Source organism: Galleria mellonella, unplaced genomic scaffold (genome assembly GCF_026898425.1).
Source record: "Galleria mellonella isolate WM207_F2 unplaced genomic scaffold, CSIRO_AGI_GalMel_v1 utg65, whole genome shotgun sequence".
Classification (NCBI taxonomy): domain Eukaryota; kingdom Metazoa; phylum Arthropoda; class Insecta; order Lepidoptera; family Pyralidae; genus Galleria; species Galleria mellonella.
The window spans coordinates 8464906-8492894 of record NW_026442138.1 but is presented as its reverse complement, the minus strand read 5'-3'; the positions used below and the strand labels follow the sequence as shown (position 1 = coordinate 8492894).

Sequence of the window (27989 nt, the reverse complement as noted above, 5' to 3'; positions counted from 1 at the left end):
AGAATCGTTCCGGTTAGCGCTCGCATAAAGAAAAATAAGACCCCGATTGAATTTTTGTAACTTTAAACAAATTTGAAATATTTTTCTTCAAGGTACTTAAAAATGTAAATAAACAATTTCATATCTTATTGATAATTATTATATATTTTTATAATATTCGAGTTAATTAAATACCTATAGAATATTATTTTTATTTGTATATATTTTATATTTTTAAGGCTTTTTAAAAGGAACATAAATCACAGCAAAACTGCAGCAATTAAAGCAGTTTTAAAATATTAATAGTTTTTATTAAATTGATTTTCTGAATATAAAGCACATTTGTTAAAAATATTGTCAGCCGTAGATACAGCGGGAATGGCTTTTGTCCTCTTTGTCTTTCACTACCCATAATTCGCAACTGTAACCGCGTGTTAGGACATTAATAATTTTGGTTATTCAAGATAATTGTAGTTTATCTATATACCAAATTGGGGGTGAAAGGAATGTTAGTAATGAGGTCTAACAGCCCTATTGCTAGTAATAGATATCAGGTCGACCTCCACACGGTTCCCCCTGGAAACCATCGTGACCTGCTTTTATCGTCACCTATCATTACACACTGGTGTCCTGTTAGCATATACCGATAGCGCAGGCAGGGTCACCATTTCATTATCACACATTAAAAATTTCATTCAAATTGCTGAATTAAGTAATAAATATAAAAATCTCAAAATTTTTCACTCACTAAAATTTTAAACATTCGTAAAAATGAATGACTCGAAGGATTTAAATAAAATTTGATACAAAGATATTATTTATTTGCATTCAGTCGGACAAAACCGTGAGATACAGCTAGGTTAAACATCAGTTGGATAAAAGTAATTTTTAAATAAATCTAAGTTTACAAACTAAAAAATAAACTAATTTTTCACATGTTAGCCAATACTAGCATTCAAATACAATATCTCAAAATTTAAAAGATATAATGACACCACGTTTAGAAAAAAACAAGTTCGTCACCTGGTTTAGATAAATTTAAAATTCTAGGATGCTATTTTATAATTTTCTTTTATAATGTATAATTACCTACCTAAACGTATGATTTGCAGTAATAACTCAATCAGTGTAAAATTAAATATCACAAATATAATAATAATGATCAAAGCGATTTCATAACATATATTCAACATTAACCGATATTATATATTGGATAATTTGAAAAAAAAAATGTTCGAGAAACTATGACAATGATTCGGTCACGGGCTATGCGCATACACATGGTGTTTAAATTATTACAATAACTTATAGATACGCAAGAACGTTAATGGCGCCTCTATTTTTTTCTAATTCTATTTTTATCCACGATTTCTTGCTATATTACATTTATATTAGACAATTTATTTTATACATCCAATAATAATCTCCAGTCATATCTGCCTGAACTGGAGTTTATCGACGGTGGACATGGAGGGCATACTACCTCCCAGGGTTTATTCTTTACGGCTCCGAGGGCGCAGTATGGAACCCGGAGTAGGTGTTTGCTCAGTTGGTAGGGAACATACTCGGACTTATTTTGTTCCAGCCGCTTCAAAGCAAACACCATTATGTCTAACATAACAGCGTGGCCTACGAACATAACGTTGCCAACTGCGAACAAATTTATTAAACTTACACTTTATGTCTGTGACTTCCTTAGAGTGCAATAAATAGTATATCAATAGTAATGCCAGAAGGGATTGTTGGCAAATTCAAATAGACTTGTTTACTAGCATTTTAATTTTTTTTTAATCTACTGCAGGGTTCGGAAGGTTGTTATCTATTGAGAAGAGCCCGCAGGAAACTCAACAATTACGCTTTTAAATCTCTATGAAGGTGAGTGGCCCCATTGCTAGTAAAATACACTTTATACACTATGAGCAAACTAACATGTTTTATTTTTCACTGGTGCTCCGCTAGCGTATACCGTTAGCGTAAGTAAGTCTCAAATATTCCATTTACATTCCATCCATTATAAAAAAAATACGCTCCTAGTGTGAACCGTGTACATTTTTCACTCCGTAGGAAGTACAGAAATGTTAATAATTGATGGGCTATACTAATATAAATTCAAATATGTTTCATGTCAGTGAAAGAAATTCAGCAATCATTAATTTATTTAGTTCTAATTTACTATCAACGTTGAAATACACTTACCATCAGCGTCTGTGTCTTTGACTACCGAGTGAATAACTTTCTCATGCCTGTCGTAAAATTCTTCTATAGTCTCCGGCGTATCTACATCTAGATCTACATACGGCTTGTAACTGTAACAAGATTGGTATTTTATTAAAATACTAGCTTTCACCCGCGACCTCGTCCACATGACCGGTATAACAAGTAGCCATCTCCATCCCGTATAATATCTGTATATTACCTTTCATAGTAATTGGTTAAATCATTAAAGCACTAAGTGGTAACAAGCTCACTTTCTTATTTATAATATTATATAGATAGATAGATACCCTTTATTGTTTCCTCTAAAAGATTACAATAGTAAACTTATTATAAATACAATTACAAGAAATTATCACACTAAAACAACAATGGGCGGCTTTATAGCGCGCTAATAGCGATCTCTTTCTGGAAATTGTTGTTGAATAGTAAATATTCTACTCTATATAGTACAGCTATTTCTTACCTCTCTCGAGTTTTCAATTCTTTGTTTATTACATGTTTGCTTTAACAGTTTAACTTAACTAATCATCTTGGTATACACATAGTATTTAAAAAAGAGAAAATTATACTTATGTTTAACGTGATAAATCAACATAACTCGCCATGAAAACGATGTCGTAGGCGCAGTTGGTTTGGACTACTCTGTGTAATTGAGTTATGAAGATTTATTATGACAAAAAGTAATCATAGAGTAAAAAAAATTGCGAAACTTACTTGAGATCAATACTAAATCCTGCTTTGTGGAGTTCAAGAGGTGTCATGAAGGGCGCTAGGCCCTTTGCGCTATGCCACACTTTATATTCAAAAAGACCTGGCTCCACCCTAATTTTGACCGTTGGGTCTTGTAAACCTGAAATAGTTTATTATTTAAACTACATGATCAGCTGATAGTGTTGGCTCTATTAAATTCTTCAAAATCGGTGATAGTTAAGATGATGGAAGGATGGACTGCGGTTTGAAAATCTTATCCTAATCAAATGCCGAGACCAAACACCAGCCCGAATTAATTAAATAAATATTAAATTTTGTAATAAATTTATTATTTTTTTTTAATGTGATTTGAATCCTTTGATCATTTGAGGATTTAGAAAACTCTACTCGGTGTGAGCATGGTCTAAAGGTATGCAAGACCTCGATCTGTTAAGTATTTCCTGTCCTTCTGTAATTCCGAATTTAAAAGTTATCCTCTGTACGATATTTTAATGCAATAAATGTCTTACAGTAACCCTTACCTCGATATCTATTTTTCTTTATCTTTTATAATTAAAATAAAACAGTAATTACACATTTATCTATACCTAATTTACAATTTAAATGCCTTTACCTAATATTATTATTTTATACATAATATATACTTACACCTATACAATACGTCTATAAGTATATTATGTGACCATGGGCAGAGGTGCTATCTACATCTATAGGTAACAGTTACTGTTTATCATAAGGTGTGGCGTATGCTTGTTTGCAATTTCCAGTGGTAAAAAATCCAGACTCACCTCTGAGAAGCTCCTGTGCAGTCTCCACGCAGCGAAGCGCAGCGGAGGCGTACACGTATCTTAGTGAGATGCCCGCCAGCCGCAGCCCCTCACCCACAAGCTGAGCTTGCAAGCGTCCTACACGCGTCAGTGGCGTGTCTTTAGCGTACGAATCTTTTCCGCCGGCTCTGAAATTATTTATTTATTTACCTTCATATACATTTATACACTGAGGTACATATATCGAACATAACACTTACAGGCGTTCTCTACCAGTTAAGAACATTTATTATTAACTAAAGACGTCGTTCTATCAAAAGTGACGTCAGTTTTATTGAAATGCTTGAATTGGCAGTTAAAAACAATTTGTATAGAAAAAAAAAGTAATGTTGTTGTTTTACGGATAATTTTTTCAATTTTTTTCTTTATAAAAACCTTCCTCGGACTAATAGTGTCGTTAAAAAAAAATATCCGAATTGGTGCAACCGTTCTCGACTTTTGCGCTTAGTAACCGATTTAATGATCCATGTTTATTTATATATATTAATTACATATATCATTAGTAGGTATTTAAGGCTAGCGCAAATGATATACCTATTGTCTACGTTGGTACAAAGCTAAAATTGTTTTCAATAGGATAAGTTAGTTTTTTCAAAAATGTTTTTTAAAATTGTGTAACCTCTTTTATGTACTTTCTTTTTGTTTTTTTTTTTTATATATTTTGTTTTATTTCTTTACATATGTACCAGTAGCTAATGTTATTTGTGTGCTGTAAGTGACGCAAATAAATTATATATCTATCTATCTTTTGCACCAACGACAGAATTATTGCGGTATTTATTTTTTTGGCTATAGCCCGAGTAAAAAAAATTATGGCCGATTAATATCACAATTTAAAAACCTATATAAAAATTATTTGTGCTATTTACACCATGACTATTGAGTCTTTTGGTATGGGTATTGTATTATATTGTATTGTAAAATCTTTATTGTACATAATTTATTGGATACATCAAAAAATTTAATATACAATGAGTATTTGGGTAGAGTATCGGGTACGTAATTTAAGTTGCCGAAATATCCATTCAGAATGACGAAAAATTTATTTAAAATATAATAGGTTTTTATGTATTCCTTTCATTTATATTAAAGTTAATCCGTACGAATTTTGTTGGTTGGTATGAATCATACACTCACCGTTCAGGAAGGCTCAGGGGCATATTCAAGTCCTTCCTAACATAGGTGCCATTTTCGTCAAAACAATATGGTACCCACTGCCCGTATGTAAGGTCTACCCGCTCGCCGTGTCGCATTGCAAAATACCAGCGTCGATCCGTATTTTGCCCATTTGTTGCATTCTGTACAAAAAAAATATAATAATAAATAAAAAATAGTGAACAACTAGGCATATCATACAGCACCATCTAATCCCAAACTAAGCTGAGCATAAAAACATTGGCGTATTTAAGATTATTTTTCAGGAGAAGCCTGGCACATTATTAAACGCATATATGTAATTTTAGACATGTTTTTATAAAGCTTCTCTCGCATACTGGGGTGGGCACCAGCCGAATCTGACGCTGGCACAGCCCACCCGGCCCCTTCAGGACAATTTATTCACTTACAGTTTTTTTTTTATAAACAAACTTCCAAAAAATAATATAAATAACTTAATTTAATGCGAGTATTGATATTATTATTAATTATTAAATAATCAGTGATTAAATACTAATATAGGTTTTATATATACGCAGTAAAAATAGACTAAGTTGTTTGAAATTAATAAATACAAATTAATAAAAAACGAACCCGCAACCTCTACACCGGATAGGTCAATTCGTACCTATATTATATGCCAAATTAGTATATCTTGATTAATTAAAAAACTATTAATCATTATATAAATAAAAATAAGTTGCCAAATGATTGAAAGTGGTAATCGACTTAATTGGAACATCTGAGGACCTATGTAATACTATTGACATTAAATCCATCTTCTGTATTCTATTTTCATTTTGTCAATAAAATTGAATAAATAAAACATTAGTGAATGTCCTCGTTTCTTTACCCTACAGATAAAAATATTTTAAATTACCATTTAGTATTACATTAATTGTTATTTATACAAATATATGATGATATATGTATATAAGATAACATACTTTACTGCATAATTTGGATTCGGCGTCTCCGTTTCTTGAAGAACTGCTGGTCTTGTGATCATCGGCAGCTGGAGGTATAATGATGATATGAACACAAATATTCTTTACTCGTTCTCATCTCACTCACACGTATTTCAGAATTTATATAAAACTAGCTGTAATCGATAACTTTGTCTGTGTCAATTAAAATAATAATATCCTATAATTAATCTAGGATAATATTTATTTATTAAATCTTAATACACGTATATAGCGTAAATGATGAACGTAACACCATATGGCGTTATCTACTAGTCGACCGCAGACAAGAAAAACTATAATTAATAACAAAAAGAAAAAAAAAAATAAGTACAATGAAATATTGTGTAATTAATACAAAATTTATTTATCTCTGTCCCATCTTACTTAAATGGAATTCGAGTAACATATATATTTAAATGTCAAATATCTTTGTTTACAAAATTTTGCATTTATAATATTAGTCGATTAAGTGTATTTATTATCCATAATAATTTGTATTGAATAAAAAAAATATATTATCTTGATAAATCTATTTGTAAATACTTTTCAATACATTATACACTAATACGTATTACAATATTGTAAACCAGTGGACCCGGCAAACGTTATTTTGTTAAATTGCCTGAAACGTTTTTCTTTATGATATTTTTTCCAATTTTTCTCTTCATAAGAACTTATCTCAGACTTCAACGCATATTTGAAAAAAAAAACCGATTTAACGTTCTACAATTTTGCACTTAGAAACACATTTAGCGATTTATATTTATTTGTTTAAAAGAAAATTACTTACTTGAAGTCAATACGTCGGGAGATGTTTGGGCTACTTGTGCTTCCCAAAACTTGGCCCATTCGGTATAGCTCTCTTCCGACTTTTCGAAACCGAGTTGTGAAGCGTCTTCATGTGGGTAACTCCTCGCCATTTCTAAGTTTGAGTCCGATTCTGATTTATTATCTGTGCCTGTAAAACAGACTATTATAAGTAAATATAAATATTTGTAAACATGCATTGTAATGTATATAAGTGGACGTTAATTGGATATAAATGGACAGAAAATGGTGATAATTATACACGGTCAAGTATCGTATCAACGTATCGTGTTTTTACTGACGATGAAATAGAAACAGGATTAACAAAAGGAACAGGTCCTACACTTTCACTTAACGAGACAGCATTGTCTTATGTCTCATTCCAATGCATGGATTTGTTAGCGATAACGAACCCTTCGATGTATTTGTTTCCCACTTCTTTAGGGTGGCTGTATTATATTAAACTACGCTTCCCTAAGCGATCTTATAGTCCGATACTCTTCGCGGCAAAAAAAAAAAAACTTGCGCCGTCCAATCAGAGAGCCGAACGCGGGTAGCATCGGTGGCGCAGATGGCGAATTAAAAGAAGCGCTCTGATTGACTAGCGGCGTCCTTGAACCGGAAGGATGATCGCACGCAATTCAAATGTGTCATTTTTATAACTCGACGCGATACAACGATACATTATTGTTATAACTTACTGGTTTCATCTCTATTAATACAAAGAGATAAAAAATATTCATATGAGATTCAGTAATTGTACAGTATCTTAAATATATATAATATATCTTTATATTATCAAACCATCTATTCAAAAATAGTTATAAAGTAAAACTCGACATTGAAAATATTTTTTTTTATTTCGCTGTAATATTATTATCTGTATGTAACATAGGTATTATGTACACTATTATACCTAATCTATAAGGAAATTATATATTCGTCTAATATTAACGCTCCATTATGATCGATTTTGTGTTGCAAAATGTTCAACTGTAAATTTCAGCGCCGCAATTAAGCATAGACTACATAGGCTATAGACTAGGGCCTTGCATTATAGACCTCCGCTACAAACGTTTTAAATTCGAATATATATTGCAGTTCAATATATATTTTGTTTTAATGTTTTTTTATTTCAGGTGTGTATTGACTGGGTATGGACACTATATATTCTTAAAACATCCTCTTTATTTCTTTGTCTTCGACCTGTATAATCTGGTTCGAAGATACAGAATTAACAATTTTATATCTTTCTGTTTAGTTACGTTACGTTATAATCATAAAGAGAGCATTGTACTAGGCACGTCATGTATCATGACCTTGACGGTAAGCCTGATTTTTTATCAGCAATAACATGAATCTGCAATTTATGTACAGTGGTATAAACTTTAGAAATAGCATTTCATTGCGGCACACTGTAGCAGATCGCGGTTGAATCGTGGCTTAAGTTGTACAATTTTGTATGCAATCCACAATCTTTGGAAACAACACGACGCAGTGCTATATTGTTCCTAGCAGGATACGATATAGGGATTGCCAGTTAGAGAAATACATAGGGACGGTCAAACTAAATTCTAAAGGGCGACAAATAGTATTTCTTTCCAAAGCGATAAAATACCTCAATCGGACCCTGTCGACTAGTATATAAAATATCGAGGCACTGCGCCTCGCGTCTTATTGTGAATAACCAAATTATAGAAAACAATAGTTGGAAAGCTTTCTTTTCATAATGACACTTTTATGTAATTTAAAGATATGGTAGGGATATATTTTTTTTAATAGGTATATAAGTGGCATTCTTGTAGTATTTACATATACACACTTAATCAACCACATTACATTTAAATGTTTTCAACATTCAATAAACCAGATGAACCAATGGGTACAATACACTTGCACCAAATAGACACCCTGTCTGCCAGCCGATTTTGCAAATTACGGTGTACCACTGCACCGCGCCGCATGTTAATCGCTTTAGTATTATTTAATTAGTATTTATCCTTGCTGCATATTACCTTGCACGAAGGCAAGAGAACAAGTTCTGTTCTTTTTGTTTCTGTTTTAGGTCACAACAATGCAACAAAATATAACAGATAAAAAAACATGTTTTATTTGTGTCAAATAAAAAACTGATCAAAATCAGTCATAATGTAAATAAAAAATTACTTATAAGAATATTATTTAATATTTCGAAAACTAAAAACAAAAAAATAATCTCCCTCTAAAAATAGACTCTCGATATCGCGATGCAATGCAAGTGTTCTTTTTCGTTTTAACTTGTTAATAATGTATTTAATATTTGCGTGCAGTCAATTTACATAATAAACACACTACTTATTAATATAATGAAAACTTAACATCCATCAAATAATTACATATTACACGAATCATTTACAAGTTTTGTAGAAAGAGTAGAACTTAATTTACTTTGAAAATTTGTAATATAACTGTGTACAAAAAATACGAGTCCTGTTCAACAAAGCATTTTTTACAACTTAAAAAAAAGAGCGTCTACTAACGCGTTTCTATTAAATAGTTTAATAATCATTAGAATCATCGGCTATGATAATTATTTTGAATATTAAATGTTTTGGTACAGTAAATGTTTAAAAGTTGAATTAATAGCAATAAGTTTCAAACTCACTGTTGTTTCCAAGCGAAATGGCCCTATGTAGAGTCCAAGCGTCCGACTCAGCCGTACGCCGGGTGTACACTGCTGGAAGGCAACCGCTGACACCTAAAACAACAATGGAATCGATGTTTAATAAAATTCAATGTTGTATCGGGTGAAATGAAAAGTTAAGTCAGCGGCGTAGAATTCGTTTGAAAAACGTTTACATGTAAATATAGAATTAGGAGTAGTTTAATTATAATAATAAATACACAAACATTGGTTATAATACTGGAGTGCTCATACAGGTAAATATAATACTGTGTATAAGAAATAATATTTAGTTAATAGTTTGCATAACATATTCAAACCTAAAACATAAAAATACCTATAAGAACATTAATAAATTTTTTACCCAAATTATTATTTATTGAAGTTCAACTCTATTTTCTCTGCCTACGCGAAAAATACGTGACATGAAAATAGTCAGAATCCAAGATCAAATAATTATTGAACATTTTTCTGATTATTCTTTTTCTACCATCAGAACTTTTCCAGATAAAAACCCATCCACTTTTACCCCTAATCTTTGTAATTTATAAATACAATAAAGTACATATAATACTCTCTACCATTTAGAAAATAAAAGAAAACGAACGTGCATAGACAAAATAATACACGTAAATGAGAGTTTAAATATTAAAAAAAAAAACTTGAACAGATAGGTACGCTAAGCTATTTATATACTCAGTAACACAAGTTCCAGGTCGTTTATTTATTCGGAAACTGCGAAAAAGTTCAAGATCATAAGCAGCTATTTACTAAAAAAGTGACGTTATTTCCTTTAAAAATTTTACCATGCATACAAAAAGATACTTACTTCTGCAGTACAAAAAGAATTTCTAAAATTAGCCTCACAATGACAACAGACTTATGTAATTCACCGCTGTACTGACTTTTGCACACATATTAACAATACTAACCTCCAATTTTCAAGTTCAATAGACGTAAGCACTTCATAGTTTGAATGAACCTTGCATACTGAGTACAGTATTGATAAGATAAGGAGGTTTGTTTTCAACGTACAGTTTAGCTCATTTACCTGTCAGCCACGACGTGCCGTGCACCCAGCCGTCGGAGGAACTGTCAAACTCCTTTTCATCAATATAAATATAATCTCCTAGAACTAGTTCAAGTTCATCGCTAGCTTTCGGAGTATAACCTTGCATGACCTTATATACCTATAAAATAACAGAACTATATGTAGTAAGTTATGTAAATAATACAATATATTACGGATTGGAATTTTTATTTTTTTTAAATGCTTTTAAATAACTAAGTCATCTCAGATCTCTCTTTAAAACCTTTGTATTTATTTTGTATTTTTTTTCTGGGAACCTTAATAACAATGCATCTTGTTTTATATTTCGTTATTAAAATAAATTATTTCTAGGTATAGAATTATTTAAGATATCAAATTCATTTCGGCCGTCAAATGTCTACTGCTGACCTAACCTGACACAAGCCATGTTCCTGAACTGATTACATTCACCTAGCAATTTTTTGTTGTCACTTCATCTATATTGTACATCAGTGGAGGGATTGTACTATACTACGTTTACGTTTACAGAAAATTAATTTCTTCATTTTTTTTCTATGGCTGTGGAAAAAATGTTGCCGCGATGACGTCATTTTCATGACCTTCATCAACAATCAACTATTTATAGTCTAACGCTGAAAATAGGAGCTCGACGTCATTTTGCTAATTACAAATCAATTGCTAATATGCCAGTACAGCAACAGTAATTTCCAATTATGCGTTCATCTATATTCTACATGATTAACTTCTTGATTTAATTATTTATTAACATTATTTATTAGTATACACAATTGGCTTATTTATTTCATACTGATTACCATAACGATACAAACACAATACCCGACCGATGTAAAATTATCTTGTAAAAAGTATCTATTAGGTTTTATGCAGTTTGTTCTTAGCAAATAACAATATTCCGAATTCAGTAGTACAATCATAAAAGAATGACGATTTAGAAGGGCTTGTATACAACTTATAATGTTTATATATGATTATTTTATGAGATTATAATGTTTACGTAACATCTCGTTACGTCGATGCGTGGTAGGTTTAATTTCATTTTAAGGCAAGTTTACTTGTCGATATGAACATTGTTGCAGTTAAATTCGATGTTTATATATCATCATCAGCATATCAGAAAAAAAAAAACAGCCTAAAACTGTCCATTGCTGAACATAAGCCATCCCTTGGGGGTTTAGCCAGTAGTTGTTTATATATATATATATAAAAATTTTGCAACCAAGTATTTTTAAGATAAATTTATATGCAACTTATTTTTTGGTATTAGAAAATTGACAAATCTAATATGTAGTTAAGCGCTTCCTATACATTACCATGCATATAATAAAAAAAATTACTAAACAACAAAGAACACTGTGATTGAATGATGTTTATCATTTCATTTATCATTTCAATGTAGACAGTGATGGATAACTTATAATAATATATGGACTTTGCAATATCTATATAAATTTCTAAGTTATCATGATTCTATTTACTGAAGTATTTGATTGTGGTTCTTGGAAAGTATATTTTTAAAAATCCACCAAAAAATAAACACTTTTAACGCTGTAATCTCAAGTGGAGCATTCGTTGACAGATCCAGTGAATCTAAGAAGTAATCCATGGCGAACATAAGTGTAACAATCAACTTGCCCTCTTTCACTAAACAAATATGTATTATAAATATAATAATAAGATTATTCGTTTATTTATTATCTCTTGGCATCTAACTCAAGCAATCATCAAAAAATACTTAATCACGTTGATCACACTGACGAAATTGCAGCATTGTATCTATTTTATAAGACATAAATAAATAACAAAGAAAGAAGAATATAGTGAAATCAATGCCGCAACAATATCTTTCCTTTTTGTTGGCAATAGTAAAAAAATAAACAACGAATTTGTATTATGCTTTAAACGGCGTGATAATAGATAATAATGTCTATATACTCGTACGTTTCTGTATTCCGAGTTTCATCTATGTCAAGTTAAAAACTTTATAAGAGAAGCAAAATTGAATCGTAAAGTAAAAGTATCGATTTGGTGTTAAAGTTTCAAACTTATTATTGAATAAAAAGAAGGGTGAAAGACAAGCCTGGTTTACGTAGTCCCCGCGTGTAGGTCTTTTTATACGTGATCTTTACTATAAATTACTGAACACTTTTGTTGTTTTGCTGATGTTCCACAGTATGGTGCGCAGAGGTCGCGGCTGATTAATTTGTATGCGACTTGCGGAGATTTATTTGTGATCTTATCTATCTATATCTATACAATATCTGTAGAGAGGTCAATTCTGTACATGAAATATATTTCCAAAATAACTACTAGCTGCAGAAGCGTTTACGTCTTATATACCTAGTCCAGCCATAAGTTCTGTTACAAATAAAAATGCATTTTTTTATGAAGTGATGTAATATTACTAAAATTTATACCTACATATTAAAGTCTCAGTAAAAAATAAAAAAAAAAAAATTATATTCATAATGGTCACCTTTGGCTTTTATAAGGACCTTTTATTTGTCTAGCCATGAATCTATGAATTTACGCACTGTTTCCAAGAAAAATTTCGCCACTACTTGCTCCAAAGATTTTTTAAGAGACTCAATGTCGCTGTATCGTTTAGAGTAGGCCATATCCTCTAAAACTGACCATAATTTGAAGTCTAAAGGATTGAGGTCTGGGCTATATGAGGGCCAATCTACAGCTCTTATAATGTCCGGAACGTTGGTGTCAAGCCAGGATTAGGTAGTTCGTGCCTTGTGATCAGGTGCAGAGTCCTACTGAAAAGTCCACGGTATATTTTTAAAAAGTGTATTGAGAGGTTTTACAACACGATCCAAGACTGTATCTTGATACACTTTAGCTGAAGTTCTCACCCCTTTTTTACAAAAATGTAGTTTTTTGACTTCTTGACAAGACACGCCCTATCAAACCATCACTGACGCAGGATGATGTATCTTTCCGACCACTTGAGCAGCTTCTTTAGAACTGTGAGCATACACTTTATCATTTTGCTTATAGTATTGCTAGTAGTGTTCTTCAATCGTGAGATAAATTTTTTCATCGGTAAAGAGGATATTTCTGTGCCTTTCACATGCGTATCATGACAGAAGGCCTTTTGATCGATCCACTCTCTTTAATTGTAAAGATTCATTCAAGGCATGTCATGTATATCGACGATAAGCACCAAGCTTCAGGTCTTGTTTTATAATACGCAACAGAGTCCTAGCGTGAATTTTCATTTCTCGCAATAAGATTTTTTGCTTCCTGATGGGGTGTCAACGAATTCTGGATTTAACAGCATTAACAGCCTTTGTAGTTCTAACAGCACGAGGCCGCCCCGATCTTTTCTGATCTTCGACAAAGGAAGCGTTGTTGTATCTGTTGATAGTACGACATACGAACAAACGACTGATACCAAGCTTTTGAAGTGTCTGGAATATGACCGACGACCCCATACCCACTTTGTGCAAGGCGATCACTGCAATTCTATTTTCTTTAACATCGCGTGAAATCAAAAGAAGTTTTTAAAATAATAAACGTGTTCCAAATTCAAAATAATTAAAAAGTTAAATAAAAAAGAAAAGTTTTTATTTAACAGTATATATGGCCAGACCAGTTAGTATTCAATAAGGCGCCCTATCTACATACATAAGCGTAAATTTTCATGAAGCTAGCTAAAAGTGACATACCTGGTGATTAGCAAAACGAGGATCCCTCGAGTACAGTCTCAGTTCCCAGCTCGATTGTTCAAACGGTTGCAACTCGTCAACAAGTGATTTAAGCTCATCGTATACCGCCACGTCGAAATGATATGCTAACGTTATATGCAACGAGTTCACATGCGCTTCCAGGTTTATGGCTGCTTTTCGAAAAAAAAATATATATAAGAAATAATATTTTCTTTCAATGTTACTTATTTATAAATAAACATAAATACTACAATAAAATACTATAATGAAGTAGAGATTAAAAACATATCTATCAATCAAATGGTATTTGATTTTTTTATACTTTTTCTTAATATGGGTATATCATAATGATTCAATATTTTTCCTATAAGTATTAGAATTGTATTTCCTTGGCTGATTTCTTTATAAAGTAATTATGAATTCTTAACCATAAACATATTTATTATTGGAATCACAGTTGCGAGAATATATAGATGAGGTTTTTGATTAAATTAAATTCATATTACATTTCATTAATGTCACAAAAAAGTAAACCTGAAATATACACAATGTTAACAAAATCTATTCCTTAAAACTATTGTTTTCGAGTTTAGATCAAGTGAGGTTGTTTAGTTTCATAATAAATGCAATGTAATAATAAAAAATATATAGTTATATATAAAATAACATTACTCGTATAAATAAAAAGTGTTTTTATGTTATATAAAAGACGGTATGCATAAACGAGAGAAAAGAGCCCGAAAATGACCGTTGACAAGGATTTATGGAAGAAGACAGTGCACCGACAAATAAGTTGAAAAAGGCAAGGCAATGATGATGATGATGATAATTCTTTTTATGCAAACAAGCTGACGGCCCACCTGATGGAAAGTGGTAACCGTCGCCTATAGATATGAATAATACCATGGACATAACAGAGTATACTGTGTCGCCCATGTTACTCTTTATGCATTGCCTTTCCTGGGGGCTAAAATGTTATGCAAAATGCAACTAATTTGGCGTTAGGTGCATCGTTATCAAAAGAAGCAATCGATAGTATGGTTTATCGGCTCACCCTAAGTCATCAAAAAATAAAAAAGAACCAAACTGGTTTACAACTGACAGAATTAGAAAGTAACACATAAAAACTATAACTGAATTAAGAAGAAGAAGAAGAAATAAGAAGTTCTTATTAGTCGTTTGAAAAATTTACTACTAACTTCAATTGACGAATTCCTTTTTAATTGCTGAACAGCAAAGAATAAAAGCTAAACATGTAAATTTTTTTTAGAAATAAACGCAACTAATAAATAATTTAAATTATAAATCGATTTATTGCAACTAGAACAACAACGCTGCCTCGATGTGGTGCGTTGGGAGATTATTTATAATTAGTATTAGTATTTAAGAAATTTTATATTAACTTTAATTTATTGTTGTATTGTTTTTATATAATTATCGTAATATTAATGATAGGTAAATATATTTTGAACAACAAAATTACTCGGTAGATACATCATAACAAAATGTAACTTAGAAAATCTTAAAATGCTTGCGTTGCATGGGATTTTTAATTATCAAATGATGTTTAGTAAACATTAATTAATTAAAAAAAACCAATAGCCCCTCTCGGTTGCTTATTGACAGTTTATAATACGAATGCACATTAGTTTACAATACGTACAAATTACCAATTATACATATAAAAGTCGTGATTTACCTTATATATATTTATATTACTAACACAACAATTAATAAACACTTTAAAATGTAACTGGTGGATAATCAACGAATGATGAACGTTAGAAGATTGATGTAATGATGTGAATTCATTATTTAAAATATCGCATTAAACTGGTACAGACGAAATAGAATCCTTGTTATAAATGGAGAATTGTGTTATAATTGTTTTTTAATATATTTTATAATATTTTATATTTTATTATAAAATATATTAAAAAACAATTACAACACAATTATATATAATTAATTGTGTTTTAATTAATATTATATATAGATACTGCAGTGAGTTAGGGTATTTACTAAACTCAGTCACCAACTTTGTTCGAAAAAAGATTCTGATGAATCTCACAGTTGAAAGATAGTAGGAAGCAAGAAATCACCAAACGATAATAACATTTAAACAGAATTTAATATTATACATTTGGTAGGAACGAAAAGATAGAAATAATGAACTTTACTTTCTTCATCCTTTCTGTCTTTCCGATCCTAAAAGCTTTCCGAGCTAAAAGTAAAACATCACTTTTTTTCTTATCGATGAGAACTATTTTTTTTTATACAACTTATAATGGCAAACAAGCTGACGGCCCACCTGATGGAAAGTGGTAACCGTCGCCTTTAGACATGAGCAGTACCATGGACATAACAGAGTATTCTGTTTCACCCATGATACCCCCCATGCGTTGCCATTCCTGGGGACTCAGATGTTATTCCTCTGTACCCTGTAAATTCACGCCATATTCTACCCTTCAAACCGAAACACAGCCATGCAAACACAACTGCTTTACGGTAGAAACACGAATGGGACAGAGGTACTCAAGCAAAGTATAATAGGTACTAAATAGAATCTTAATATTAAACTGACAAAAATTTTTTTGGCGTGGTCTAAAAGAGCAGAATAGGTCGCTACATATATACATACACAGGTTGTAATTTATTTTTTGGTAATATAAAGATTTCTTTTAGGAAGAAATTATGAATACTGACTCTAATATTGAGGAATGGATTATGTTAATTAACATGCTGTATATGTACATGTATATTTTAATCACATACTGAGAATAGCAATCAAGTTTATGTCCCACTTATGGCAGATATAGGTAAATGATAAATGTCCCTATAGACATGATAAAAACAATAGATATCACAGGAAAGGCAATCGATAAGGCGCACTTGCTTGTCTAATGTGTTCGGAGGTGTTGAACTGTAAATATCACTCAGTAAACCAAATTATAATAATACTGAATTACATGAATTAGAGTAAAATCGTAATCATTACCTAGCTTCTTTTTAAGGGCGTACTTTCTATACTACTAAAGAAACTGAAATTTTCTCTATTTCCCAAAAAACATGGGCCAAAAACAACAACTTACTTCCATACCAACCGCATTTGTACTGGTTAGAGTTAGACGCGTAAAAGAAGCTGGGGGGAGATATTGTTAGTTACGGGGACTAGCAATTAATTCTGTCAGGTTGACCTCCTCATGGTCCCCCTGGAAACCATCATGTTTAATTCCAGATGAATTTATCACGATGTGCTGAATTTATAACTGACCTGTCTTTTTATCCACACCTATCATCCCTCACTGATGCCCCGCTAACGTATACCGTTAGCGAAGCCAGGCTTACCATTTCATTATCACCTATTAAGTATGGGAGGCTTAAAACTGGTAGAACAAGGATACTATAAATTACGATTTTACTCCTTATATACATTATATATATGTAATGCATTAACATAACGATGAAGGAAAATAATATTTTAATGCGTGTTCAAATGTGGCATGTGTGTTCAAAAATTTTCAATGAATATACATCATTCCATAAATATTTTTTACACAATAGAACAGTAGCATATCCATGTAACAGTGATTTAAAAGAAATTAAAAAAAAAAAGTGAAAAACTAAGCTATTATAAATATTAAAATCTAAGCAACAAATACAGGATTACTATAAATATAACAGTAAGTTTATACGTAATTGAAGTTGAAAAAAAAACTATCATTTTTTTAAATCATATTTTTTAGGTCTAGATGTCAATGTCCGATGCATGCAATGTTTAAGATTCTTATGAAATATTAAATTTAAATGGCACTGATGTCAGTGATTTACTTCAACTAGTAACAAATTATGATACTATGAAAATAAAATTCATATCGAGTATGTGAAAAAATGATCTCACACGTCTAATTTAAATAGTCTAAAATGAGAATGACCAAACAACAAAGGAACTTCTTAAACAGGGCCACTTTAACCATTTGGTATCATAATAAAGGTTTTTGATTGATGCTAACAAGGCTCTCTTCAGTTTTCTTTTAATTTCTTCTTACCTTAGCTTGTTCGTATTTTGATTATACTTGATTGTCATATTCCATAGTATCATAATTTTGATTTCGTTAAGTACTATACAAATCAACATGCACCAAAACTGAGATAACAATAGACCGATCTAAAATATATAGGTATATTGGACACACCTGAGTTCAAAACAATCCTGTATAAGTACTTTATCATAATATATACAAAAATTAAATAATATTAAAAAGCATTTACCTTCACAAAACAGTTCATGCTCAAGATAATCTTCTATAATACCATCTGTCTAGCTCATAGCTGATAAAAAGAAATGTGCATTAGCATGATATTTAAATAAGCAGGTATATGTACATATACTACTCTTACATTTAATAGGTTTTTCTTGCGGCATCGTGCACCAAGGAAAACATGTTCCCAAGGCATCCAAGTGTTCATAAGTATCCACCATAACCCCCACTGTATAAATGTTATAAATATATATATTATAGATATATTTTTGAGGTACACTAAGCAAACTATATTGGGTAAACTATAACTACAATAACATTATAATTAATAATTTATTTGAGGGATTTATGAAACTAGAAAAATATTAAATAACAGTATATTTAGTATGAATAATGCACATATGATGAAAATTAATATCCAATAAAAATGTAGTTTCACATTTTATCAAATAAATAAAAAAAAATATCTTTTAAATTCTCCAAAATAAATGAGAAAATCGCAAAAATATTTATTTATTTAGACTTTATTGTGCAATAAAGTCTACTTATAAAAATAATAAATATCGTGATTTGATTACAGTTTCTGCAATTGTTCTTTTTCTTTTATGTTTTTTATTGTTCTTAAAATAATTATTAAAAAATAATATTAAAAAGAGAATCTTTGATTTAAGTTGACAGATTGATTAGACATTTCTATTTGTAATAAAATTCTAACGTCATAAACATGTGGCTTATATATATATATATATATATATATATATATATATATATATATATATATATATTCAAGCCACATGTTTATGGTATATATAACAAATGGCTTAACCAATCAATTATGATATATATTTACTGTATAGGATAGAGAAGAATATAGGCTATTTTTTAATCCTGTCAGTAAACATATCCTGGTTATGCGGTCGGAAGTCGCAGGTAAAAGCTAGTTTAATATAAAAATGAGAAACTACACAATATACAGTCACATGCAATAATAATATTATGTTACAAAGTAAGGTACCAGTCCTATAAACCAATTTTAGCTCAATTTCTAAATTGGTGACCATATCTAAAATTTAAAGATATAAACATTTAGAAATTGTCACCAATAATAAGGAGTCTCTATCATTGCATATGAATGTACCAAGAACAATAAATGGAAAAAAAATAATGATCTTATATAAATATATAAAAAAAAATACTAAATTATAGATAAACCAGATTTTATTATTTATTTATTTATTTATTTATTTATTACATCCACTGGGTGAGCCTTACAGTCTCCCAATACGCCCACCCAGGAAAGCATGAATACAACAACATATAAAAAAAGGAATATTACATATATACAACAAGAATAATATAAAAAGACTTAAACAAAAACGTCTGAACACAAATACTCTGTGGTCACCCGACGAAACTCCAGCAAGTTGGAGGCAAATACATCCAATTGCGGATACTGGCTCAAAACATCATTGAGTAGTTTCAATGCAAGAGATAGGGGAGCCTGCTTAGCGAACTCTGTTCTTCGTAATGGAACATCGAATAAGTGCCGTCGACGTGCTCGCACGTAGTTACTGGGCGCTCCTATTGATATTGATTCCAGTACAGTTTGGTTACACTTTTCCCCCCGCACTAATTTTACCACATATTCAATTAAATTTAGCTTTCGTCTTACTTCAAGTGTATTATAGCCCACCATACCTAACAAAAACATACTCGGGTATATATGGGGATAAGACACCTTGAAACCATACTGTTTTTGGTACATATTTAGACTCATGTGGGTTCCAAATAATTGCGTTATTTTCTAATTTACTACGAACAAAAGCATTATATAGCAATTTAATAGCTTGTATGCAATCCAATTGTTGCGCTTGTCGCAATACAAATCCGAGAGTTCTGAATGCTTGAGTACACAGTTCGACAATATGCGTTCTAAAAGTAAGCTCTTCACACGTCAAAACCCCCAGATCTCTCAACGAACTTACCCTACTTATCAATGAGCTACCCAATTGATAATTATAGGTAATCTTGTTAACACTTCTAGTAAAGGTTATAATGGAGCATTTGTTGTTATTGAATATCAAGTGATTTTTTTCACTCCAATTAAGGATATTTGCAACATCTCGTTGAAGGAGCTCACAGTCTGAGGAACTGGTAATTTTAAGAAATAACTTCAAGTCATCCGCAAACAACAGACAACAGGCTGTATCAACTACCTCCGGCAAATCATTCACAAAAATTAAAAATTCCAACGGACCCAAATTACTGCCCTGGCTTACCCCGGAATATGTGTAATATGAGTCTGAGTAATTATCTATGAACTGCACATACTGCCTTCGATTGCGAAGGTAGCTGGAGAAAAATTTAATTAATTTGGGAGAAAATCCGACAGCTGAAAATTTCTGGAGAAGTATGTCATTATCTACACTATCGAATGCCTTTTTAATATCAAAGTAAGCTGCATCCACCTGACAGCCTGAATCCACAGCCTCTGTGACATATGTCCAAAAAGACAACAAATTAGTAGCCGTCGAACGACCTGGCCGAAAACCATGCTGAGATTCATTAAGGCGCCCGTCAAGCTGCCCACTAATTCGATAGTGTAGAACCGATTCAAATAACTTTCCGAAGGCAGACAACACAGCCACCGGTCTATAGTCGCTTACCTCTGACTTGCAGTTACCCTTAGGTATAGGAACTACGCGTGAGATTTTCCACACTTCAGGATAGACACACTCCTTAAGACACAAATTAATGAGATAGTGAATAGGCTTTTTAAATACAGAACTACAGTCTCTTATTACATAAGGAGGAATACCATCCGGACCCGCAGAGCGTTTTGGCTTAAGTCGTCTGAATGCGAATTCCACATCATCAAGAGTAACGGTGTCGATATGTATGCGTGCACCCTCCGACCCTGCCATTGCAATAGCTTTCTCCGCATCCAAACTAGGAGGTGTTTTCGCATAGACCGAATGAAAATATTCGGCAAATGCTCGCACCTCTTCATTCTTAGGTACAAGCATTCCCCCAGAAAATATTTCCCTAGGTTTTTTAATTTGACGCTTAGAAGCCACATATTGCCAAAAAGTTGATGGATCTCTTTTTACATTACGTTCCATATCGTTTTTGTAGCGTTCAAAATCCTCCTTAATATTCAATTTCACCATTGCTCTCAGCCTCATGAATTCTTGCCTATTATTTACACTACCATTTTTTTTAAAGCGACGATGGTGATACGCCTTCAGTTTAATGTTGCGTTTAGTACGATCAGAGTACCACACAGGATATATATACCGAGGTGGCTCTGAAAAACGCATTTTAATTGGTACGCAATTATTTATACACTCATTAACAATATTATAAAAAAAGGAAACAGCGGCCTCGGGTTCAGAAATTTTGTATAAGGCATCCCAGCTTGTATTTTCAAATGATTGATACAGCTTGTAAAAATCTGCTTTTTTGAAGTTCCAATTAGTACAGGTATCAATATCAATATTTAATCCCGTGCACTTATTACGAATAAACATGTTACTTACCTGTATGTCCAATGGCGGATGATACATATCAGGTGGCACTAACCAATCCTTCTCCTCCTGCACCAAAACATGACCCAATGACGCACTCACAATTACCAAATCCAACATTCCATCTGAACTATTAGTTACACAGTTTACTTGCTGGAGATCGCCGAACGACAACAGATATTCAAATCCATTACGCGTAGTAATATTTGCGGAATTTAAATTAAAATCGCCACATATTAATATTTTTTCATATTTTAACAATACGCTTTCTATTACACTGAAAACAATTTCATACATTTCATCATTTGTATTTGGTGGAATATAAACACAGAGAACTACCATCAATATATTATTATTGTGGTACAATCCCGCACAAACAAGTTCACATCCCGAATCTGTAATCTGTGACGGTATATCAATTTTACGTAGAGCGTACCGTGGCGCGGCCGCGACGGCCACTCCGCCGCCTCGCCGCGTACCTGATCGGTCCATTCGTATAATTGTATAACCAGGTGGTACAACCTCCGAATCGTTAATACTTGTAGTTAGCCAAGTTTCAGTTATTAGGAACACGTCTGCCATTGCTGTCGCCATTGCTGCTGAAATATTGTGTAACTTAGTACGTAAACCACGGACATTTTGGTAGTATAAAGATATTGACCTCGAAGTGTTCCGTGAACTATCATACTGTTTTCTGTGTTCCTGTTTACGACTTTCGTTTACTTTCTCGCCTACGAAACCACTCATTAAATTCTGTGTTAGGTGGCCAATTCTCTGGAGACATAAAAAAGCTGAATTTGCTTTCCGGTACAGCGACAACAAATGACGCGTAGTCTCTGTGCTTCAGTTCCAGTTTTTCAACTTTATATTCATTATAATCTTGCAACGGATTTTTTTTATTCATATAATTTTTTATTTGTTCAACAGTTGTATTAGAACGCATTGACCATAAATGTATTTGTCTAGTTTTTTCTATGGCGGATATCTCTGCGTCCAAATCTCCAGTACCCCTAATTATAGGTCTTCGACGGCGCTGGCGCCGTTGCACAGTGTGCCATTCATTTGTACTCCTACCGTCTTGTACAGCGTTTTCACCGTCCAGTGAACGCTGCGCCGATATTCTCTCCTCGCTATGATTCACACTAGAGGTGTGTCGAATATTCGTAGTGGGAGGCATGAGTGTCGAGTCCGCCGACGACGGAGGAGGCTGCGCGCGGTTGGGGGGCGGCAGTGGTGCAGTAAGAGGAGTCTTTGCTCGCTGCTTTCGCGTCATCACGTGAGGCCGTTCGGTTCGATTGGTTGTTGGAGATGGAGCATGCGTTATTAAATTTTCACATACCTCCATTTCAGTTGGTTTTTGTTCCATCATACCCTCTGAAGCCGCTGCTGTAATGGCACTCTGTACTGTTTCCATTCTACATATTTTTGCCTGTAGCTTATCCAGGGAGTCGCAGATTTCGTCCATTTTCAACTTCAAAGGTCGTAAACATCGTTGCACAACTTCTTCCATATTGGATATTGACAATTTCGACATTTTCACAACAAAAAAGAATTTAAAATACGGAGCCTATTTTAAACCGTCCGACTACCGCGGGGGGTGCGGGATAAATAATCAAACTGATTTAAATTAATCAAACTGATTTAAATTAATCAAACTGATTTAAAATAATCAAACTGATTTAAAATAATCAATCTGATTTAAAATAATCAAACTGATTCAATTTAATCAAACTGATTTAAAATAATCAAACTGATTTAAAATAATCAAACTGATTTAACTTAATCAAACTGATTTAAAATAATCAAACTGGTTTAAAATAATCAAACTGATTTAAAATAATCAATCTGATTTAAAATAATCAAACTGATTTAACTTAATCAAACTGATTTAAAATAATCAAACTGATTTAAAATAATCAAACCGATTTAAAATAATCAAACTGATTTAAAATAATCAAACTGATTCAATTTAATCAAACTGATTTAAAATAATCAAACTGATTCAATTTAATCAAACTGATTTAACTTAATCAAACTGATTTAAATTAATCAAACTGACTTAAAATAATCAAACTGATTTAAAATAATCAAACTGATTTAACTTAATCAAACTGATTTAAAACAATCAAATGGATATAAATAATCAAACTGATTTAAAATAATCAGACTGATTTAAAATAATCAAACTGATTCAACTTAATCAAACTGATTCAACTTAATCAAACTGATTCAATTTAATCAAACTGATTTAAAATAATCAAACTGATTTAAAATAATCAAACTGATTCAATTTAATCAAACTGATTTAACTTATTCAAACTGATTTAAAATAATCAAACCGATTTAAAATAATCAAACTGATTTAAAATAATCAAACTGATTCAATTTAATCAAACTGATTTAAAATAATCAAACTGATTCAATTTAATCAAACTGATTTAACTTAGTCAAACTGATTCAACTTAATCAAACTGATTTAAAATAATCAAACTGATTTAAAATAATCAAACTGATTCAATTTAATCAAACTGATTTAACTTAATCAAACTGATTTAAAACAATCAAATGGATATAAATAATCAAACTGATTTAAAATAATCAGACTGATTTAAAATAATCAAACTGATTTAAAATAATCAAACTGATTCAACTTAATCAAACTGATTCAACTTAATCAAACTGATTCAATTTAATCAAACTGATTTAAAATAATCAAACTGATTTAAAATAATCAAACTGATTTAAAATAATCAAACTGATTCAATTTAATCAAAGTGATTTAAATTAATCAAACTGATTTAAATTAATCAAACTGATTCAACTTAATCAAACTGATTCAACTTAATCAAACTGATTCGATTTAATCAAACTGATTTAAAATAATCAAACTGATTTAAAATAATTAAAACCGATTTAAAATAATCAAACTGATTTAAAATAATCAAACTGATTTAACTTAATGAAACTGATTTAAAACAATCAAATGGATATAAATAATCAAACTGATTTAAAATAATCAGACTGATTTAAAATAATCAAACTGATTCAACTTAATCAAACTGATTCAACTTAATCAAACTGATTCAATTTAATCAAACTGATTTAAAATAATCAAACTGATTTAAAATAATCAAACTGATTTAAAATAATCAAACTGATTTAAAATAATCAAACTGATTCAATTTAATCAAACTGATTTAAATTAATCAAACTGATTTAAATTAATCAAACTGATTTAAATTAATCAAACTGATTCAACTTAATCAAACTGATTCAACTTAATCAAACTGATTCGATTTAATCAAACTGATTTAAAATAATCAAACTGATTTAAAATAATTAAAACCGATTTAAAATAATCAAACTGATTTAAAATAATCAAACTGATTCAATTTAATCAAACTGATTTAAAATAATCAAACTGATTAAATTTAATCAAACTGATTTAAAATAATCAAACTGATTCAATTTAATCAAACTGATTTAACTTAATCAAACTCAGTTAATCAAACTGATTTAACTCAATCAATTATAAACTCAAAGCTTTGCTCCTTTGGGATAGGCAGAGTTCATCATAGATTGACAAACCAATTAACAAAACCTAATTTGTATTTTCAATAGACATCATTCATAAACAATCATTTTATTGATTTTGACCTCTGCAACATATTTGAAATAAGTTTGGCATGTCAAAAGCACTAAGAAGTAATAAATCACTTACAAGCTGATGACACCTGTTTAACATATTGCACTGCAATTTTTTTCAAATAATCAGCATGCTCCTCAGATACAAAGAGCCCCATGAAATTTTGGGATATATAAGGCTCCAATTTTAATGGGCTGTTTGGTGGATCTCCTACATTTTCTACAACTTGCTTTACTGCTCGTGCTAGTTGAAGGGATGTCTCATCAGGAGCCTAAAATAATAAAGATTGTTTCCATTAAACATTCCCTAAACAATTAACATATTGTAACAATTTGTTTTCTTTTTTCTTACTTTTGTGTAAAATTATTTAAATATTTTTATTTTATTATCTTTATTATTCATTAATTTAATATAAATAAAAAAATTATACTCTGCATGCTCAATTAATACAGAAAATTAAAAGGTGACTATAAAATAGCTAATTGTAAATTATTTGCAAATCTGTGGTAGAGGATTATTACATTTATTGGATAATTTCCAAAAAATTATAAAGCTATGATATACTTTAAACAAACAACAATATTTTAAAAATAAATGAGGAAAAAATATAAATTTTAGTATAGGTATATTATAACTGACAGTATATTTTTTATAAATCCATAACTCTTACTAGTTACTTTCTTAGTGACTAACCTTAAAAAATGACACCAATGTTATATGGGGTGGATAATTGTGTGCTCCATTCCAGCCAATATTTGTTTTTGATTTCTCCCAGAAATCTAGTAATTGTGAAAGTAAGGGTCCAGTGGGGCTAGCATAGAATATATACTCTCGTGGCTCATCTACATCAATTGATGTATCATTTACATGGGTAAGCAGCCAGTCAGATGCTAACTGAACACTGCGATTGCCTGTGGCCGCCAATGCTTTCAATCTGTATTAATAAAAAAATGTTCTAATTTTTTTTATTAAAGTATAACATGTGACCACACCAACCTGAGCTAACACAGAGATAATATGGTCCATAAATATGATCAACCAAAAAGAAAATGTTTTACTCATAATGGTTGACTATGCTATTTCACTAAGTGCTTTTCAGACTACATTAGAAAGATCTAAAATTATAGAATAAAGGAAACATATCTCGGGAAAAGCCATTCTACATTGAACAATGTATGGTTTAAGCAAGAGTTTGCAAAATTATATTTATACAAGCATAGGTAGTCTACCATATATGGATGTAGTCGCTAATCCATTCTCATAATACAATATCAGAAAGGGGAAGGTGGAATAAGAATTAAATAATATCTTTTTAAACCTTCAATCTAAATTAAAAAAAAAAAAATCAAATCTAAAGGCATTCATATATTTTTTCATTTACCAAATAGAAACATTAAACAAGCAAGCAACATCAGCAACATGATTAATATCAGTACAAGCACCAGCAATTGAGTATCCATTTAATTAATGTTATTTACAAAATTATTTTAATACTAAAATATTAATGTGTTTATTAAACTATCATTTGTTAATATTTTCATGTTTATCAAACTTTGTTTACAGTTGTTTAATGTATTTATTAAATAAATGAGTTTTTTGTTGTCTATATCTAATGAATATGTGACAAATATGCAAATAAATTGGAGCTAATAGTTTTTTTTTTTATATAAAAATAACATTTAGTCATTTATTATCATCATTATTAATAAAATGTGTAGATACATAATAAGCAGAGTAAAAAAAATACCTTTAGTATCAGTAACAAAATCTTACATACAAGAGCTTTTTAAAAGTGTATGAATCTAACAAGTCTTTTAATAAGTAATAATTATGGGGTTATTTGCTTTTTTATGCAATTTAGAATGGCAAACAGAGCTGACAACCCACCTGATGGAAAGTAGTAAGCGTCGCCTATAGACATTAACATAACATTTTAATAATAATTTAATAAAAGACAAATTTGAGAGTTACTTATTGATTTAGAAAACATGACAACAACAACTCACGCCCGGTGTTTTGGAAATCCCATTTGCAGTAAAATTTGAAGTGGGGTCGTATCTTGTTTAGATGATTTATGTGACAAACAAACTTTACGCGGTGGAAGATTAGACATCCTAGGTAATTGATGAAGTAAACCAGACCAAACACGCTTCATAAAAGTGTATAATTAATAAACATAATCCTTTTCAGTATTAACTCCCTGATCTGTAGGCAAACTTTCATTTAATAGTAAATACCACAATAATTTTAGTAAGCTTCATTATATGCTTAAATTGGTTGTGTTGAATTTATTACCGCAGAAAAGAAAGATAAACAATTTTATAAATTAAATAATATTACAATAACAACTTTATTGCGTATCAAATGTCAAATTTGTTTGATAGTTGATATTGACAGTTGACTTATCCACAGAAGACTATTTTTTAAGTATTTAAGGCCAAAGACTACGAAAACCACAGATAGATTTCGGATTATGTCAGTT

The 27989-nt window shown here is 31.0% G+C and overlaps 1 protein-coding gene across 4 annotated transcripts; it reads right to left on the bottom strand.

The window, feature by feature from the left end:
* Positions 1 to 93: 93 nt before the first annotated feature.
* LOC113519687 (protein UBASH3A homolog) lies at positions 94 to 27852 on the bottom strand. 4 transcript variants are annotated; one of them, XM_031914318.2, is made up of 14 exons: positions 27514 to 27852; positions 26201 to 26441; positions 25583 to 25778; positions 18474 to 18563; positions 14073 to 14245; positions 10378 to 10516; positions 9309 to 9401; positions 6648 to 6827; positions 5837 to 5904; positions 4872 to 5032; positions 3696 to 3862; positions 2911 to 3046; positions 2176 to 2285; positions 94 to 1629 (listed from the first exon to the last, which is right to left on the bottom strand). In XM_031914318.2, the coding sequence occupies exons 1-14, from the start codon at positions 27660 to 27662 to the stop codon at positions 1385 to 1387; spliced, it is 2148 nt and encodes a 715-aa protein (XP_031770178.2). In that variant the 5' UTR covers positions 27663 to 27852; the 3' UTR covers positions 94 to 1384. The 4 variants fall into 4 exon arrangements, with proteins under 4 accessions (XP_031770178.2, XP_031770179.2, XP_026760655.2 ...); XM_031914319.2 differs by having other exon boundaries at positions 6648 to 6815; positions 27514 to 27850; XM_026904854.3 differs by lacking the exon at positions 18474 to 18563 and having other exon boundaries at positions 27514 to 27851.
* Positions 27853 to 27989: the final 137 nt, after the last annotated feature.

Excerpts from the sequence above, each read along its gene's own strand:
- LOC113519687 (XM_031914318.2), bottom strand. The coding sequence starts at position 27,662 with ATGAAGCGTGTTTGGTCTGGTTTACTTCATCAATTACCTAGGATGTCT. Across the intron at positions 9,402-10,377 it reads CGGCACGTCGTGGCTGACAG|GTGTCAGCGGTTGCCTTCCA; the intron begins GTAAATGAGCTA and ends TTGTTGTTTTAG. Across the intron at positions 2,286-2,910 it reads GGATTTAGTATTGATCTCAA|TTACAAGCCGTATGTAGATC; the intron begins GTAAGTTTCGCA and ends ATCTTGTTACAG.